Source organism: Mercurialis annua, linkage group LG5 (assembly GCF_937616625.2).
Source record: "Mercurialis annua linkage group LG5, ddMerAnnu1.2, whole genome shotgun sequence".
In the NCBI taxonomy this organism is placed as follows: Eukaryota; Viridiplantae; Streptophyta; class Magnoliopsida; order Malpighiales; family Euphorbiaceae; genus Mercurialis; species Mercurialis annua.
The window spans coordinates 997,705-1,015,052 of NC_065574.1; the positions used below are offsets into that span (position 1 = coordinate 997,705).

Here is a 17,348-nt window from a genome sequence, read left to right on the forward strand (position 1 = left end):
CTAATACCCGAAACTAAACAAATACTAACACTATTTCAAGAACCAGACCGTCCAGTTTAACCAATTTGATTGTGAATTGGTGGTCAGTCCGGTTTGATTCCTGTTAAAATTTTAAAAATCAGTTCAATACGGAAAAATCCCTCATAATCGATGAACCGTAAAGCCGATCAATTTTTAATTAACTAATTATAAATTGTTTATTTTTAAAATTTTGTATTAAAGTGAAAGCATTTTTTACTACTACAAAAATTACACTACCGGTTGAATTGATTCAACCGGTGGCCACGGTTCTAATACCGGTCCGGGTTGTGAAACACTTGAAATAAAGGCAGCCGCAAATGATAGCATGCCTATCATCAGTATTTGGAGTAACTTTTGACCCTCTCAAAATGTGCAATCACACCCAAACCACTATCATTGCATATTCTCTTCATGCTTTTTGGCCGTTTCATAGATCACATGTACTCAGTTAGAGACACTAATTGTATTCAATAATTTATTTATTTTTTTGCAATTTGAAACGCTATACAATTTTCTAGTAAAACAATTAATGTGAACACGGGAATAAATAGTATTTCGGCATCCACATCAATAAAATATTTATCAGAATACACACTCTTACATGTTAGTAATCATGTGCCACAAGATCAAGATCAATTTTGAAAAGGTGGTGTAATTGGTTCGGTTTGAACCGAATACGCGCCTTACCTACTCATAATCATATGTAAAGATGCAGACTTTTAAAAACCAGTTTAACCGGATCAACCGCCGGCTGAACCGGGTTGAGTTTAACAAAAACATTGGAGAATTAGCAATAGATTTTGGATACTTACCAACGGATTTGTCCGTTGGTAATTCCCTATCAACGACTCAATCGGTTCAATTGGTGGTTCAACTGCCAATTTTATCCGGTCCAATTCGGTTAGACCAGATTTCTGATATTTTGTGTTATTTAGACCGGACAGCTGGCTGTTGCCAGTTCAACCGACCAGTCGGGTTTTTTTTTTTTTTTTGAAAGTCAGTCGGGTTCTTTAATCAGAAGAAAGATGATCAAAACCACGTCTTAGGATCATGTAACATTTAATCTTTTGGATACAACCAATTACAGCAGTGTATGATGCTGATATATATATACTTGCAATAACAAAATCATACCCGAGACAGATCTCAACTTGACTCACACTTTCAGTGAAATTTGGTAATTTGATGTGGTTTGCTAAAAGGGTCTTGCAGCTTCTTGCATCATCTTTTTTACTCTTGTCAGTTTCTCCAACTCCTTAAGAACCTGAGTAACAATAGAACACAAAGAACCCCATTTTCAGTCTATCAAATTACTTTTAACAAGCGGGATACACTTACCGACGCATGCGAGTATGCAAAAACCGAACCAACCCGAATAAACTGAACTGAAAAATTTGCTTTGGTTCGATTGAAATGATAAAAGAATAGTTTGGTAGAGAGAACTTGAGAACTATGCAGCCTTTCTCTTTAAATCACGTGGAATTTTTTTTTACCTCCAATGTCATATCCTCTGTGGTCACTGAATCCAGCTCATCGTAGCCTAATTGGACAGCTACTTCTGCTTAAAACAAGAAATGATAAGGAAAAAATGGCAAAAATATAATTAACGAGTGATGAGTTAGACGATTATGTACTCTGCAGGGATATTGTGGCATCAGCTGTAGCATAACCTCCTCTCATTTGTTCATATGTAGCAACTAACTGAGTTAACACCTGGTTATGGTTTATCACATTCATTAGGAGTCAGAAGGACTCAGTAAAGCAGGGAAAAAGTTTGTCGGTTTAACAACAATCTATCATCTATGTTGTACGGAAACTAATCCAAGTCCTATGTTTCGAAACACTGAATATTATATTTACAGCATATTCTAGTAAAACAAAATCATTTTAGGGTTTCTGTTTCCGTACAAAATAGACAAAAATCAGTTACCTCAGTTTAAATAGATGACAATTTGAGATAAGAATATACCTCTGAATCGGATTCAGGAAGTTGACTCTGGTCTTCAGGCATACCTTGGGCAACCATGTCCAAGGGTACATCAATCCATAGTGAGATTCCATGTCTCAGGAGTCCGCTTTAAGATCACAAAGAAGCCGGGTTTAAAACAAAAATAATAGAACAGTAATTAAACACTATTCACATAAAATGGAGGCAGAGAATTCACACACTAGGGCAATCAATGTTCATATTCGTACAGGTTAGTGGAATTCTGAACTGCACCATCTCCGGCACAAACCACCAACCGACCCATTGATGATAACTGCCTCAATACTTCTGTCTGTAGCATCAATACAACTTCAAAATAAGCTAATGAATATCCAAATCAGTAAAAAAAACACAGATTGCACTAAAAGTTCTGCAAAATTCTAACCCTTGAGGTCTATATCAGCCTCAAGAATGTGGAAAACAGGACGAACAACAAATAGGTTGTTAAAAATTCACCTCAGACTCTCGAAAACCTTTTTCATCAGCTTCCTTAAAAGACTTGGCAGCAGATGCACTGCCGGCTGCTTCCTCAACCAAACTATCACTGAGAAGCAAATGACAATGAATAAATTCGATTTTCAAACCATCCAAACAAGAAATTTTGTAACAATTATTACAAAGTCGAACCTGTCAAAATAATAATATCTTAAATTATCTGCTAGATATTTTCCCAAATTGGTCTTGATAGAACAATTCATTCCTATTTCACATGGTAAAAAATTGTCACCATGAAAGTACTATACATCCAAAAAAATCATATCATCATTTTAGTCACCAAAATATTGATACATGTGTAGTAAATAAGTAAAATGAAAGGGTAATTGCAAAACAAATAAACTTTAAGGTGTTTATAATTTTAACACGAACATTAAACTTTGACAATTTAAACATGAAATTTGAAACAACAAGCATTTTTAAAAAAATACTGATTTGGATGCAGGAACATGATGATATATACTCCGGCGTTCTACATCAGCATTTTTTTATTGGGAAATTATTAGTAATAAATTAAGACTTAATTGCTTAAAAAATCATGAATTTTAGCCCATTAACTTTAAATTTTGGCACTTTAACAATATGAACTATCATTTTTTTTGCAATTCAAAATATCGAGCAATTTTCCATAAAAAAAAAATGCTTATGCGTTGTTCCGAATTGAAAAAGTTTGAAAATTGGTGTCCGGATTGCCAAAATTAAAAGTTTGTATTCAAATTGCAAAACACACTAAAGTTCGCAAGTTTTAAAGCAATTAAGCTATAAATTAATAGTCTGTGTTTAAGTCAAAAAGTTGAAATTTCGTGTTAAAATTGCAAAACCTGCTAAAAGTTTGCAATTAACCCTCAAAATGAAACACTCACCAACAAGAAAAATTGAAGTTCCTTTAAGTTCTGGAGAAAGATCAGCTGCTCTTTTCTGGAATTTTAAAAACAATTTAACATTGAAACTTATCACTTTTAACCCAAAATTAAAATACAATAAAGCAATCAAGTCCAAGTTAAATCCCTAACTCACCTTCACAGCTAGAGAAGAATCAGCAACAGCAACATTTGTAGCTGCACACAAAAAAAGCACAGAAGCTTAATAGTTAATAAACAAAACATTAGGGACTAAATTGAACAAAATCCATTAATGAATAAATGTAATTACGTACCTGAAGTTGTAGTAGTTCCGTCAGAAAGTGAGCAGGTAGTGGAAATTGAAGGTCTGTGATACTGAGGTTTGTGTTTGATGCAAGAAGAAAAGGAGTGGGATGATATGGAACGAATTTTAAGGAATTTGTGGTGTAAGTAGGTGGCGGTTAACGGCGACAGTGGTCGGAGTGGTGGTGCTACGGTTGCTGTCGTTGCCGCCATTGATTGATGATGGGTTAGTTATTTGTTTGCTTCAAAACTGTTTGAGTTTCTGTATCAACAATATCTACTGTTTTGGATTAGCTTGCATTTGGGCTTTATTTACATATGGGCCTAGCCCATCACGTTTTCCAGATTTTTTTTATTTTTTTGATGACAAAATATCGACTGCCTAAAAATTTTGATTATCATATTAATCGCTTAAGTTTTCATATTTAGTTTTCATTTTTTTTTTGATAATTAGAAAGGGGAGAGCGCTTGTAGGAGGAATCAAACCCACAACCTAGCAGTTTGTTGTCTAACGCTTATATCAAATATCATTTTATTACGATTAGTAAACCGTTTTTATATAATTTTAAAATTTACATTTTCTTCCTATCAAACTATACAATTAATATTATTTACAATTATGAACTTTTAAGTTTCTATCAACATTCTTTTGTTATTAGGAACTCTTTCTGCTCAAAAATTTAATATATATAAACAAAGAGTCTTTATAATTTAAATTTTGTGAACGTTACATCCTCCCATCATGAAAATAAAGTACATGTACTTCAAACGTTGTTAGTACACTGGAGATAAATTTTTTGGTTAAACTCTACTAAAATTTTGTCCTTTCATTTTTATTATTGTTGATATTAATTTTTATTTTTTTAGTGTGAAGTGACACCGTTAATATTCTTTTATGACGGATGGATCTAATACCAATAAAATATAAAATATAAAAATTTAATATTGACAAATAAAAATAGAGAACTCCAAAGCTAAAAATAAAACAATTACGGTACTCCAAATATGCATTATGTCTAAAAAACTGTTAAAGCTTGATATGCCCATGGATAGTTTTGTCAAATATGTGTGACAATTTTTATCTATTGAATACAATAAGTATTGTATAACACATATCATCTGAAGTCGAACTTGAAGATCATTTATTAATTTATTGATATTTCATAACACTTCTCATTTGGTTACAAACACATCACATCCATGAAATTTAGAAACAGAAGCAAAGGCTAATTAAGCACTGAATTTTCAGATTGATGACAAACAACTTGACAAGCGCAGGTTCTTTGGTTATGACCCAAATTTTGACAACGGCAATTCTTTGGCATACTGCTTGCTCCAAACCTTCCCAAGAAGTCGAGCAAACACTGGTAATTCCCATCACTTCCACAATCATGCCCAACAAAATTGTCCTTCTTTGAACACCATTTTAAATCCTCCGGATAACCTTTCACATAAACATTAAAAATATGTGTTAAGAAAGGAGCCAATTACATAATAATTAACAATTTAAAACACAAATTATTAGTTTTTTTTCTGTTCGGATCACTAGATAATCTTTTAACATAAAAATACTGATGTAGACACTATAATATAATTACCATGCTACTCTTTCAACGTCAACATCGGTATTTTTTATTAAAAAAATGTTTGTTGTTGCAAATTATAAAAAAATAGTAGTTCGTGCTTTAAACGGCTGAGTTGAAATTGCAAAAAACGCTAAAGACATGAAAATGTACCTTGAGCATGAACAAGGGATGATAGACCTAATAGAACAATACAAGAGATGAAGAAAATGGTGGTTGTAGTTGGCTTCAACATTTCTTCTCTCTTTCTCACTCACTTGTGTTTTTAACCTATGCTAATTTGCACAAATTTATAGGCAACAAGCATTTGTATAGTTGTTTAATTTTCAAGTTAAACAAAGAAAATCTTGGCAGTTTCTACTTAATTTAGAACCTTTTGAGAAAAAGACAAATAAAAATCCACACAACCACTGCTTAGAGGATATGGCAAATCATGTTTCATAACAATGGTGGTAACTAAGAGTAGTTAAATAATCTAAGGGTCTTCATTACTAATAGGTTCACTTTTTCTTTTTATCATTGAAGAGAGAATTTTTAGTGCTGCCCTTAGCAGAATACTATCGATGTTTTACCATTTGAGTTATAGTTTTTTTTTTTGCCGGAATTTGAGCTATAGCTCATTGATACAAATAGATTCACCTTATTCATTGATCAAACTTCAAATTTAAACATTAGATATAGTATTAGAATATATAATTTTGTATAATAAAGATGAAATTTTAGCCTTTTTGATACTGTTTCTTATGAATAATTTATCTTCAAATTAATATATACAACTGTTCAAGTTATACTTCTCCTATGGTCAACCGACGACAATTAATATATACAAATATTCAAGTTTTCCTATGGTCAACCAACGACATGAACAACCTGCAAATTTTCAATTGAGTTTAGTTTAGTTTTATTTAATTGTCATCGAATAATATGATGCTATTTGTAGTTCTTATTGTAAATGACAAAAAAATAGGCAGCCTAACTTATAAAAGAATAGCTGAAGTGATTATTCTAGACAAGGATCCGACATAAAAGACATTTTCTATAAATAATAGCTGTCCTAGTAACAAAAATATAACAAATGATTGGCTATTATCTTGTGGAAAAAAAAAATTAAAAAAGTGGAACCAGAAACAAAATTTTTCAATGGGAGATATACAAGATGTGTGATAATGCACAATTATGTAGAGATTAATTCTCATCATAATAAATCAAGCGATCAACAAAAATTGATGAGAAACTAAACAATTCTTACAAGATAATATTTACAGTGCCCGGCTTGAAGATGATGTGACCCGAAAAAAATAGCGTCAAGTAGTAGTCTCAGAAAAAAAAATCTATCAGCGATTTCATCTAACTCTGAACCATATATCAGCCTCCACCTGCATATTAGTGAAGCTATTTGCAATCAGAAACATAATTGTATCAAGCACTGACAAAATCCATATTTATAAGCCTTTGAACATGATTTTGGTTCGTTTCACCCTCCAAGTTGGTACAAAATATCAAAAGTGTCCAATTTGTGATTTTGGACAAATGAACACATAACTTGGCAAAATTGGATCATTATACTCTAAACTTTCTAAAAATTTAGAAAGTTCAGGGTAAAATGATCCAATTTTTGCCAAGTTGTGGATTTATTTGTCAAAACCCACCAATTTGGACACTTTCGATCTTTTGTGCCAAGTTGAAGTGAACCTTTTGTTGAGACTATAAGCAGTGTATAAGATATTAGACTGCTATTCTCAATCCATGCTCGAAAAACCTAAATCAAAGTGAAAAGACCCGACTCTGAATATGATTTATGAAATAGATTCATGCAAATGCTGATATGAAATGTGACATAGGTCCACGCTCCGTAGTTCAAACAAACATGCTAAGAAGAGGCTAGCCTCCATGCAACATATGCTATCGGCAAGTGAGGGTACAATGACACCTTGTCTTTGTTCATTAGGGCACCAAATAATTGGGCCTCAACAAGCATCACATGTTCATGCAATGTCAGTTTTGATTCAAAGTGAAACCGACAGTTTTTTTTTCTTTGCAACCTAATATGAAGACTTGTCAGTAATCCGTGATATTCTCAATATAAAGTCAAGGTATATGATGAGTTAAGCTTGATTGATGCCTGTTTAAAAAGAAATAATTGTTCAATTAGGAATTATGATAAAAAAAAGAAGAGATCCAGTTACCTCTAATTTGACTAGAACGAGGAACCAATTCAGATAGTATAGAAGCTTGTTTAAGGTTTGCAAGAGAAATCGGTGTCAGTGGGGGAGAGTCAACTTCTTCAGCCTTGTTTGGGACTTGCAGAGACTCCACGGACTTGGATACATGTATAATCATTCCTCTCTGACTACTGGAGGGTATTGAGTAACTCCGAGGGACCACCAAAGGCGGAACTGGAAGAGGTGATGCCAGATTTGCTGCTCCAGAAGAAATCTTTATTGTTCCGGAATGCTCAGGATTTCTAACAAGTGGAGCTGAGTGGCCAATTGCTGCCGATGATTTTGCTGGTTTGGTGACAAAACTACCTGGTGGCCTCGGAAGCTCATGAAGCTCACTTATTCTAGGTGAAGATGCAAGAGGAGGTGAAGCAGTCGGGGATACTTTTGGAGATGTAGTTTGAGGAATCATCACACGAGAAGGTACACCGAAAACTTGTTGGGAAGGTTCATTAGAGGAGATGGAACCACTGCCAGATAAAGCAGGCTTTGATGACCATGGCTTACTAGTTATTGGACCAGAAAATGATTGCCGTTTAATTTTTTTGTTGTCTGATACATTGTACATATCCAGATGTGTAAAAGGAACTCCTTCCGCTAAACGAGGGGGCATGAGGGGAGGATGGCTGTTATTGTTGCTCCCTTTATGTGTGGGACGTACTTTTAACTCTGACAAGTGACCATCACCAGGATCTTTCTCATGCTTCTTCTGTTCCAATGGGGAGGAATGCCACAAGTTGTGGGAGCGTCCGCTGAGGTCTGTGGGCCTTGCGTGGCCAACTGAAGCATTTGTTTTTGACGAGATTGAACTCTTTGCATCAATAGGTGTTGGCAGCACGTATGTGTTGGACTTCCTTGCTGATGATTGCATCTGTCTTATCCTTTCAATTGGATCAGACTTTCTTTCTGGCAATAGCGGAGCAGAATGGCTACCTGGTAGAGGTTCTCTAAATGGAGCCTGGAGGATAGAAAATTTCAGTTGACAACCAATTTCCAGATCTAACCTAAAGCCAGCATATAACAATAGGCATTTCAAAGTAAGCCAAAAACAAAAATCAAATCCTCGTACAAATAACTGCAACTTGATGGCAAAGTTAAAGGCTGTGAAGTTTATACTACTCTGCAGAGTTCAGTTAAGTATTCCTAGTATGGTAACTAAGTTTCATCTACCAACCAAAACCAAATCTAGAGTTTATACCTCAGCATTTTCTGCTGTAGTTGTAGAAGCTTGGGGAAATGAGAGGTCCTCGTCATCCACCTGGAGATTAAGCAAACATGTCAATCAACAATACAGGTGGTATAGTGTAAGACTGCATGATTACTAATTACGCCATTTAAATAGAAATTTGACTTTTAAACTTCAGGTAAAATTTCTGAGTGACATGCATGCTTAAGAAAGACATTTTTTCTTTCACACTACTTTCTCACCACTTTCCATACTCCATAAAATGAGTCTATCACAACTATGATACGGCTCATGATATACTCGTATCAGTAAAGTAAGTCCAGATATAAAATAGAATACCTCCATAACAATTTACAACTCTCAAACTAGACACAAACTGTATGCAGTAGTTTTTAACATATTTTTTATCAATCAACTTAACCTCCATTGAATTCATTGATGCGGGAACAGCATCATGCCCCTGCCTATATGCTCTGTAGTCAAAACTCAGTTCCCTCCCTTCATTTGTATCGTCGAAATCATCATCGTCTCCACCCTCCTCCCTGCCATCATCTTCAAGTCCACAAAATTGGTAATCTATATGTTGATGTTCTGCAACATATTTTACATCATCATTAACGGCCTCAAGTGATTTGAGTCCCTTCCGGAAAAAATTCAACTGCAATTGAAGCAAAAAAAGAATATCATACAATTATTAAAATACTGAGAAAACCCATAAACTTGTCTTTGGAAACTTGTTATGGAACATAAGGAAAACCTGGGCTGCATGGTGGCGAGCTGCTTGCGTGAGAAGACTTCGAGACTGCCCTTGTTTCAGAGATTTTAACCGGAAAACACACAGGGTTGCCTCTTCATCGTATGCATCATGAGCTGTTCGCAGTTGCTGCAATGTAGAACTTTCACCTTTGCCACTTTTTGACTTTCCCTTCTCTTTATGTTGTGCCACCGTATATTCATAGACACTTCTGAACATCATAAACCATCAGTATCAGAAACTTTCCTTCTACCAAATAATAGCAGAAGTATATGAACAAGGACGGACCTTTTTTCGTCACATTGTCGTTTCATATCCTGCATAAGAGAGCAAGGGAATCTATTGAATAGAATTCTTAGCAAAATAATAACTTATTAGTGTATTGAATGCATCTAGGTATAAGAAACCTTAATCAGCAAGGCAATAAATCTCACTTCTCCATGAAGAGAAGAGGAGAAACTTTTCCAATTAAATTAATACAATATGTTTTACACCTAGGAGGGACTTTGATCAAAGGCAATGTCTAACAGATAGGCATGAAGCACATTCCATTCATTATTATAACACTGCTACTTAAAGAAGCAACAATTCATCTGCCTTCTTCTAAAAGTAATTAAAAAATTACTTTGAAGTGTAATAAAGATGTTTTTCAGTGAAGATGTTAAAAAAGCAAGGTTAGTACATAAAAATACAGATATACTATCTCAATAAAAGTTGTATGAACCTAGCTTGTAAGCTAATACCAATGAGGCTGATTTACACAAGCCTAGTTCCAAAAGCTTGTTCTTAAAAAAAATTGCTTATGCATCAAACCTAGAACCAGAATTATTATCAAGGCTGCAGAAGCACCCTATCAGAAAAAAGTATCCTATATCAGGCTTTCTGTACTGTGCAATCTGGAGAGGAGCAAAGGTAAACAGCCTTCTTGGATTTTGAAACATACCTATAGTTCAAACTCATGATTCAAATATTAACAGAGTAATCTACCCACTGTACTAAGGCTCTCTTGCCAAATTTTCCATTTCGGCATTGTGAAATGAGACTCACTAATGCAGGAAAGATTCAGCAACCAAAATATTATATGATGTTGTGATGGGAGTAATAGATGCCATTACGTTTAACAAAAGACATAAGATCAAAGGTAAGGGGTTGAACTCAGCTGATTATAGTTGGAGGATAAAGAAAGTCAGAAGCTATTTTTAAAGCCATGAACAGCATCTGAGGTATTGTATCAACAGAAGGAAGAGCTAAAAATAAAGGTGAGTTATGACAAGGTGCACAGCCCTCCCAAATTAGTAATATTAAAGATTCCATTACCAAAAATCCAAGATAACAACTAAGATGCACATGTATCTGTAGAGACTTCATAACTATTACAACTCATGGAAATTCACAATCATATACACTGGGAAACTTAGAAGAAATCACATAAAACAAACCTTACATAAGATAACAAGGGATTAGTAACAGCAAACCTCAACTGTTCGAAGTTCATTGAGAAGAGACTCTGATGGGTTTGTAATAGTTAAGAATATATGAGACCGCTGATTTAACATAAGGTGAAAGTTAGAACCAATTTGAATTCTAGGCAATAGTTCATAAAGGTGTCAAATGGATGCTACAAGTACAAGAAAACAGTTAGCACTCACATAGCTATCGACAAGTTTCTGAAGTTCTAACTGCACTTTTCCCAACGTTAGCAAAAGTTTGCCTGCAGATATATAGCAACTCAAGAGCAGTTAAATAATCATATTAGGAATACAAGTGTGATGATATTCAAAGTTATAAATAAAACAACAATGAAGAGTGCACTCTCTCTCTCTTCTCTGTCCTTTACCTAAAACATTATCCAAAGTGTTATTATTTAATAAGACTACTTCAAATTATGTTATCTGCACAGTACATATATGTACCTTAAAACCCCTCTAAGAAAGATGGCCAAAGTATTCAGGAAACTAAACTATAAACTTCTCAAAACTGGAAACCAAGGCAAAGAAATGTTTTCCAACTAAAGTACCATTATATAATGCCTACTGATTCAGTTATCCTGTTTACTGAAACGGTGAAACCTGCTACTGAATCATATATCCTGTTTACTGAAACCTGTGTTGTATAAAAAATAAAAATTGGAAGAAAATTACAGTTATCCATTTTTTCATTGTTCCACCATGGATTTTGAAATGTAAGTAGCAGAACCCCGAGTTCTAGCAACACAAGCTTCCAATAATAGCTAGAAATATAACTAATAAACCCAAATTGAATGGTTACCAGACTTTACAAATTTTCACAGAAAGTGCTATAAGGGGAATGTGGACCACTCTATTTTGCAATGAAAGAGAAAAAAACATTATTACCTATAAAATTTTCAAAAAAAAAATGGAAAAGAAGGAGATCATGAGAAAAAGATAGAAAATCTATTAGAAGATAGATAGTCATAGAACATAACTTTATGAGTGCAACTCTAAACCCCTTCATGACTAAACAATTCAGAAGTCTTCATGTCTATACGGGCCTAAACTTTAAAATTTGATAATCATAACTGGGAACAGTCTAATACTGCATAAACAATCTTTCCTATTAAAATAAATGTAGACCCCATTTGATCCCATATTGCACTCAACAACTACCATTTCCAAAAAGAAAATACTTATCTCATCGTGATGAAGTCGAACATTTCAACTGAACAGTCAAATAAAGGAACTGGACAAATTTTTTGTTCACGTACCACATTCTTCGTCGTCATGTAATTTTGTTTTCTCCATTAGACAAGCACCCATTTCCTGCAGAGACTCTGAGAATTCTGGAAATGAAGATAGGAGTTAAATGGAAGAATTTTTATAGCATAAAGAGAAAGAGTTTGAAGATTCTGAGGACTGAGATAAGTAATACAATATTTATAGCATCGAAATGCACATATCAGTGTCCAATCATTCCAGCTTGACCATTTACGGAGTACATACTATGAATTATATAATAAGTATGTAGTGGACAACAGAAAAGAAATAACACTCCCAAAATTTAAACATGATGATCAGACTTTAAAGTTCGGAATACTGCAAATTAATGTAAAGGGAGCATCCCAAAAACACATGTGTCCTCCCACATAACAGCCATTTAAAGGGTTACAAAATACATCATCTTCCGTTGTGAGAAGGTTGTTCCCCTAGTTTAAGCAAGGATTCACAAGTATGTGAGTCTTAATAGGGGCACCTCAAACACATTAGACCATAAATTCAATTTCAGAAACGAAAAGTAACTATTGGTAGCATATTGATATAAAAAGATCCAAACAGGCTGTCGTCAAGGTCAAAATATATCAACTTCAAAGTTTTCATCCCATTAATTTTAGTAGAGGTTATTCATTGAAATCTGTCAGTCTACAGGGGAAAAAAGCAAACCAAAAAGAAGAAAAAAATCATCGGAACCAGAACAGTCCAAGTTCTACCTGATAAAAGCTTATTTTATGATCAGCAATGCTACAATATGAAAGATCAAGAAAACAAAAATGATACAAAGGAAGGAGGGAAATTCATTTACCATATGCACTATTTGCTGTTGCAGCAGCAGCAGCAAGTAAGCTATCATAGCAATTTCTCATGTCTTGCATGTCCTATGAGAATAAAAGAATCAAATAAGACCGAATAATGATCTTCATCAAGTGGCGAAAAGTTCATTCAAAAATAAACTACATTACAAACCACAAAGTTTCTCCGAATTAATCAACACATTGTTTGGAAAGTGTCAAATGCAAGATCCAATTCAATAGTTTTCCACTCTATCCACTCAATCCTCGTGTTAGCAAACCTCATAAGTTGCTAGAATTATATTCTTTACACAGAGAAGTGTAAATGATAGATACGCAACATGAGTTTGCAAGACTTCAATTGTTTTCCACTCTATCTACTCAATCCTTGTGTTAGCAAACCTCTTAAGTTGCTAGGATCAACTCTTTGCACAAAGAAGTGTAGATGATAGACGCAAGAGGAGTTTGCAAGACTTCTATTAAACTGAATTCTTGCACAGAATAAATTTTTTTCCAAACAATTCATGGAGCCTAATTGATAATTACTAAATAAAGAACCTTAATAGAAAACCACTGCAGAATGCTAAAACGTTTGGTACTAGACATCCAAAGAGTGACTGGTCCTATATCAAACTCGACTAAAACTTTGTACATCCACACGATTCACCTAAGTTTTGTATAATTTTTCCACAATTGATTTCGTATCTTCGCTAATCTCAGCATATCAATCAACGAAACAAGCACAGTGCACAGTTCCACCACACAAAATTTATAACAATTTAACTTCTAACCTCTCAAGCAGCAAAAATAATATCTAAATCCACTTAAAATTGTATTCCTCCACTTAATCAATCTATAATAACACCGATCTAATGGTGATCAGGTGTAGCTTGATGCAAAAATGAATAACATATATACGTTAATTATTAAACATTTCAAAAAATAAAACAGAGTACATAGTGAAATAAACACACAATTAAGCTCAAAATTTAAGATAAAAAACACAAAAAATTACCTCAGCAGCCTGAGCGAGCTCATCTAACTGAGCAGGAGGTGAAAAATCTCTTTTATCCTTAGCATCGCTTTTATGAAGCTTAAATCCTCTGAACTTACTAAGCGGCGATTTCATCTCTCCAAAACCCTAAATTAACACCAAAACACACACAGAGAGCAAATAGATAACTGAAACCGCTTCCCTGACTAGTTTTTCCGTTAGTTTATAAGTTTATTAATTTCCTTCTGTCTCGCACTTCGCCGGAAGTTGAACCGGAGCTCGAGAAATGACTGAGAATTGGAGGCTTGGAGTGTGAAATTATAGAAGAGAAAATGGAAAGTGGAATTTCAACTCGATAGTTTCAACGACATTGCTTTTGGGTCAAAAACGACTCGTAACAGATCAATTACAAAAAAATAATTTCTATTTAAGAAAAATAGAATGAGAAGAGAAAATCGAAAGAGTGGGAGAGAAAAATCGTTGTGTTATGTCATTCGTCTAACAAATTGCCAAAATATTTAATAATAAAAAGATTGACTATTATATATATATATATATATATATATATATATATATGCACAAGTAATGTATGCGATAAACATTCAAATGTAGAACATTTTTTTGTCTAATAAAGGGGGATGCTGTGCCGCTATGAGTTGACACGTGGTGCTTTTTGGGTGAAATCGCCTGTCATTAATCGTATGAGTATCCAAATTGTCGTTTTTTTTACTATAGTGATCAAATTTTAAATTTTTCATTATTAAACTTTAATTTTATCAACGAGAGATTTTCCGTGCAATAATATTTAAGTGACTGCCGGATTTTCTCTTATTTTTATTTGAAAACTTGTTATATATGAATAATCGAACTTAAAAATCTTATTCAAAATGAAATTATTGGAAGTTGGTTTCAAACGTAAATTAAGCATGGGACAAATGACATGTCAGTAATTCAAATCTTATATCTCATATGGAATTTGTTGGAGCTTCCAATAAATTAAATGGAAGAACTGGACGGTCAATTGTCAAGGCTAGCTTTTCCGAGAATTTATCCAGATGATCGAAATCTGATGGAGTTTCCACGTCACCAAAAGAAAAATTATACATATGTTGCAAATTATACATATGCCATGTGTTAGAATCTGGCTGGCTTGTATGCATTTTAATACAAAAAATCATTTAAAATAAATTTAAAATTTAATATTAAAATAAAAAAAATAGTTTCTATGCCCATCCATTAGCCGTAAAATTGCAAATTCGTAAAAGTTCAGGGCAGTATGATTTGGCAAGTACAGTTGGTTATAGGACAGTGACACGTGGATACTGAGAGTGTATAGTTGGCCAAGGACAGTCAAAGTCAGATATTGAGGTGATGACATGGGAAGGTTGTTCAAGAATTGGAAACCCCCAAAGTTTTACAATATCTTAAACTTTGACCCGATTATGCGATATAATTCTGGTGGGTCCAATTATTTTTTAGTATTTTTCAATTCACCCCTCTATTCATTTATATTGTAAAATTTATTTATGTTGAGGACCGATGGATTTTCTTAATCCATTACTAATTTAAATTAGAAATAGACCAATTTGCGTAATCCATTTCTCATTCTTATTTAGAATTCAAATGCTTTCTGATAAATTACTAAGTAATTGAAGAGCTCTATATGTCGGTCTGCATCCGTTTAAAGATGAACAAAATTTACGAGAATATCTAAAAAAGATCTTATTAGTTTATTTTGACATTTAAATCGACATAAAAAAAGAACGAGATAATCAATAAATAATAGATCCAAGGCTTGCTTATAAGGGAGAATGAATGTGTAGGAAATCGAATAACTTGTATATCATTTTACCAATTTATATATTAATGTTGAGCTGTAGTTTTTTAAATATGTTTTACGAGTATGTGTCACATGCGTGTGACACAATTTTTTTCGGAAAAATTATCGACTTTGTTCATGAATAGTGTAGTAAAGAGATTTATATAAAAATGTTACAATTGAAAAGAAGAATTAGACATATTTATGTTATGATTTCTATCTCAAAGAAGTATTAAGGAGTATTATAAATCTGAAAATACATAAGAAATGATAAAGTTACCACTTAAGAATAAATTAAATATATGTTAAATCCATTAAATATTTATAGTGATTATAGATTATAACAGCTAAATAAACACAAAATAATGTACTACAGTTTAATGCAAATATTAAAGAGATTATGCTGATAGTATTATTTTGTGTATAATATTTTATCAAAAATATGGTTGTAAATGAACCGATTCAAATGGAATTTCGAAGTGTTTGTGTTCAACTCGTTACATGAATGAGGTGTGTTCATGTTTGATTCATATTCATTCAAACTTTGAACGATGTGTTTATGTTTGGCGTCTCTAAAAATTATAGTCTCTACTTTCAGTTTGTATTCACTTTACGCTCGTTAATTCAGTTGTTAAACTAGTCGAACTCGTAGTCGGACTTGTTTATACCTAAATAAATGAATATAAGTTTAGCTCCTTTAGCAGTTAGACGAACACAGAACTCTAACACAAACTTGACTTAAACGGATGTATATAAATTGTACAACTTTTAAAATATATGTCTAATAATGATCTTTTAAAATATGTACTAATTATCCAAAGAAACAAAATATTAAAGTACAATGGAAAAATTCAACCAATATTATCCAAAACATCAATAATATAACAATCATACAATTTTAAAGGACACATTTAAACCAACAATTATAACAAAAAATCAATAAAAATAATAATTTAAAACATCATTTGTGTCATTGTGTGCTATGAAATTATAATTAATTAAAATTATATAGTTATACTTACAATTATATTATCTTATTTAAACCATCAAATAAAATTGAAATCATAATTAAAAGATTTTTTATTTCAATTTTATACTAATTAATTTACTTTTCTTAAAATAAGATTAATATATAAGTGTTATTGATGCTAATATTTTAAATATTTAACTTTTCCAAAAATAAAAATAAAAAATAGTATATATTAACTGAAGATAAAATGGAATGTTATTCCATCCCAAGAAATTGAATACCAAATACATGTCCTTAGTTTTGCTTCTTGAAGCATCAGAAGTTAGGCCAGACCAGCATTGCTAGCCTTCAAAGATTTCTTTCCCTTCAACTAGCTTAAATCTCGAGTAAGCATTCCCCATTTAATTCTTACACATGACAATTTTGACCCAAACACTCCTAAATATATCTCTTTAATAATGTCTTCAATTATTATGATATTCTAACCTATTATATTTAATCGATATATATCATTTTTAATGAAATAAATAATATGAATTGATTTAATTTAAAACAACCTTTTTCAATTTGTACTATTTATTTGATAAAGAATGGTATAAATTGATTGAACATGATATATTATGTTCAGTCAATTATAGAGAATTTAAATTTA

The 17,348-nt window shown here is 32.8% G+C and overlaps 2 protein-coding genes across 4 annotated transcripts; both read right to left on the bottom strand.

Moving 5' to 3' along the window:
• Positions 1 to 1,047: 1,047 nt before the first annotated feature.
• Positions 1,048 to 3,907, bottom strand: LOC126683449 (probable inactive shikimate kinase like 1, chloroplastic). Its single transcript, XM_050379349.1, has 10 exons — positions 3,660 to 3,907; positions 3,521 to 3,561; positions 3,367 to 3,421; positions 2,636 to 2,708; positions 2,465 to 2,552; positions 2,218 to 2,300; positions 1,991 to 2,096; positions 1,656 to 1,734; positions 1,515 to 1,579; positions 1,048 to 1,285 (listed from the first exon to the last, which is right to left on the bottom strand). Exons 1-10 carry the CDS (start codon positions 3,859 to 3,861, stop codon positions 1,217 to 1,219), a joined length of 861 nt encoding a protein of 286 aa, XP_050235306.1. The 5' UTR covers positions 3,862 to 3,907; the 3' UTR covers positions 1,048 to 1,216.
• A 1,094-nt stretch (positions 3,908 to 5,001) lies between these two features.
• On the bottom strand, positions 5,002 to 14,357 carry LOC126681124 (uncharacterized protein At2g33490). Of its 3 annotated transcripts, XR_007641331.2 has the most exons (12): positions 13,929 to 14,357; positions 12,928 to 13,000; positions 12,116 to 12,190; positions 11,040 to 11,101; positions 10,866 to 10,934; positions 9,679 to 9,707; positions 9,394 to 9,601; positions 9,058 to 9,294; positions 8,649 to 8,708; positions 7,418 to 8,408; positions 6,481 to 6,607; positions 5,002 to 5,092 (listed from the first exon to the last, which is right to left on the bottom strand). XR_007641331.2 is itself a non-coding variant. In XM_050376521.2 (11 exons), exons 1-11 carry the CDS (start codon positions 14,040 to 14,042, stop codon positions 6,597 to 6,599), a joined length of 1,929 nt encoding a protein of 642 aa, XP_050232478.1. In that variant the 5' UTR covers positions 14,043 to 14,357; the 3' UTR covers positions 6,348 to 6,596. The 3 variants fall into 3 exon arrangements, 2 of the variants coding, with proteins under 2 accessions (XP_050232478.1, XP_050232479.1); XM_050376521.2 differs by lacking the exon at positions 5,002 to 5,092 and having other exon boundaries at positions 6,348 to 6,607; XM_050376522.2 differs by lacking the exons at positions 5,002 to 5,092; positions 12,116 to 12,190; positions 12,928 to 13,000; positions 13,929 to 14,357 and having other exon boundaries at positions 6,348 to 6,607; positions 10,835 to 10,934.
• Between the last annotated feature and the right edge of the window lie 2,991 nt (positions 14,358 to 17,348).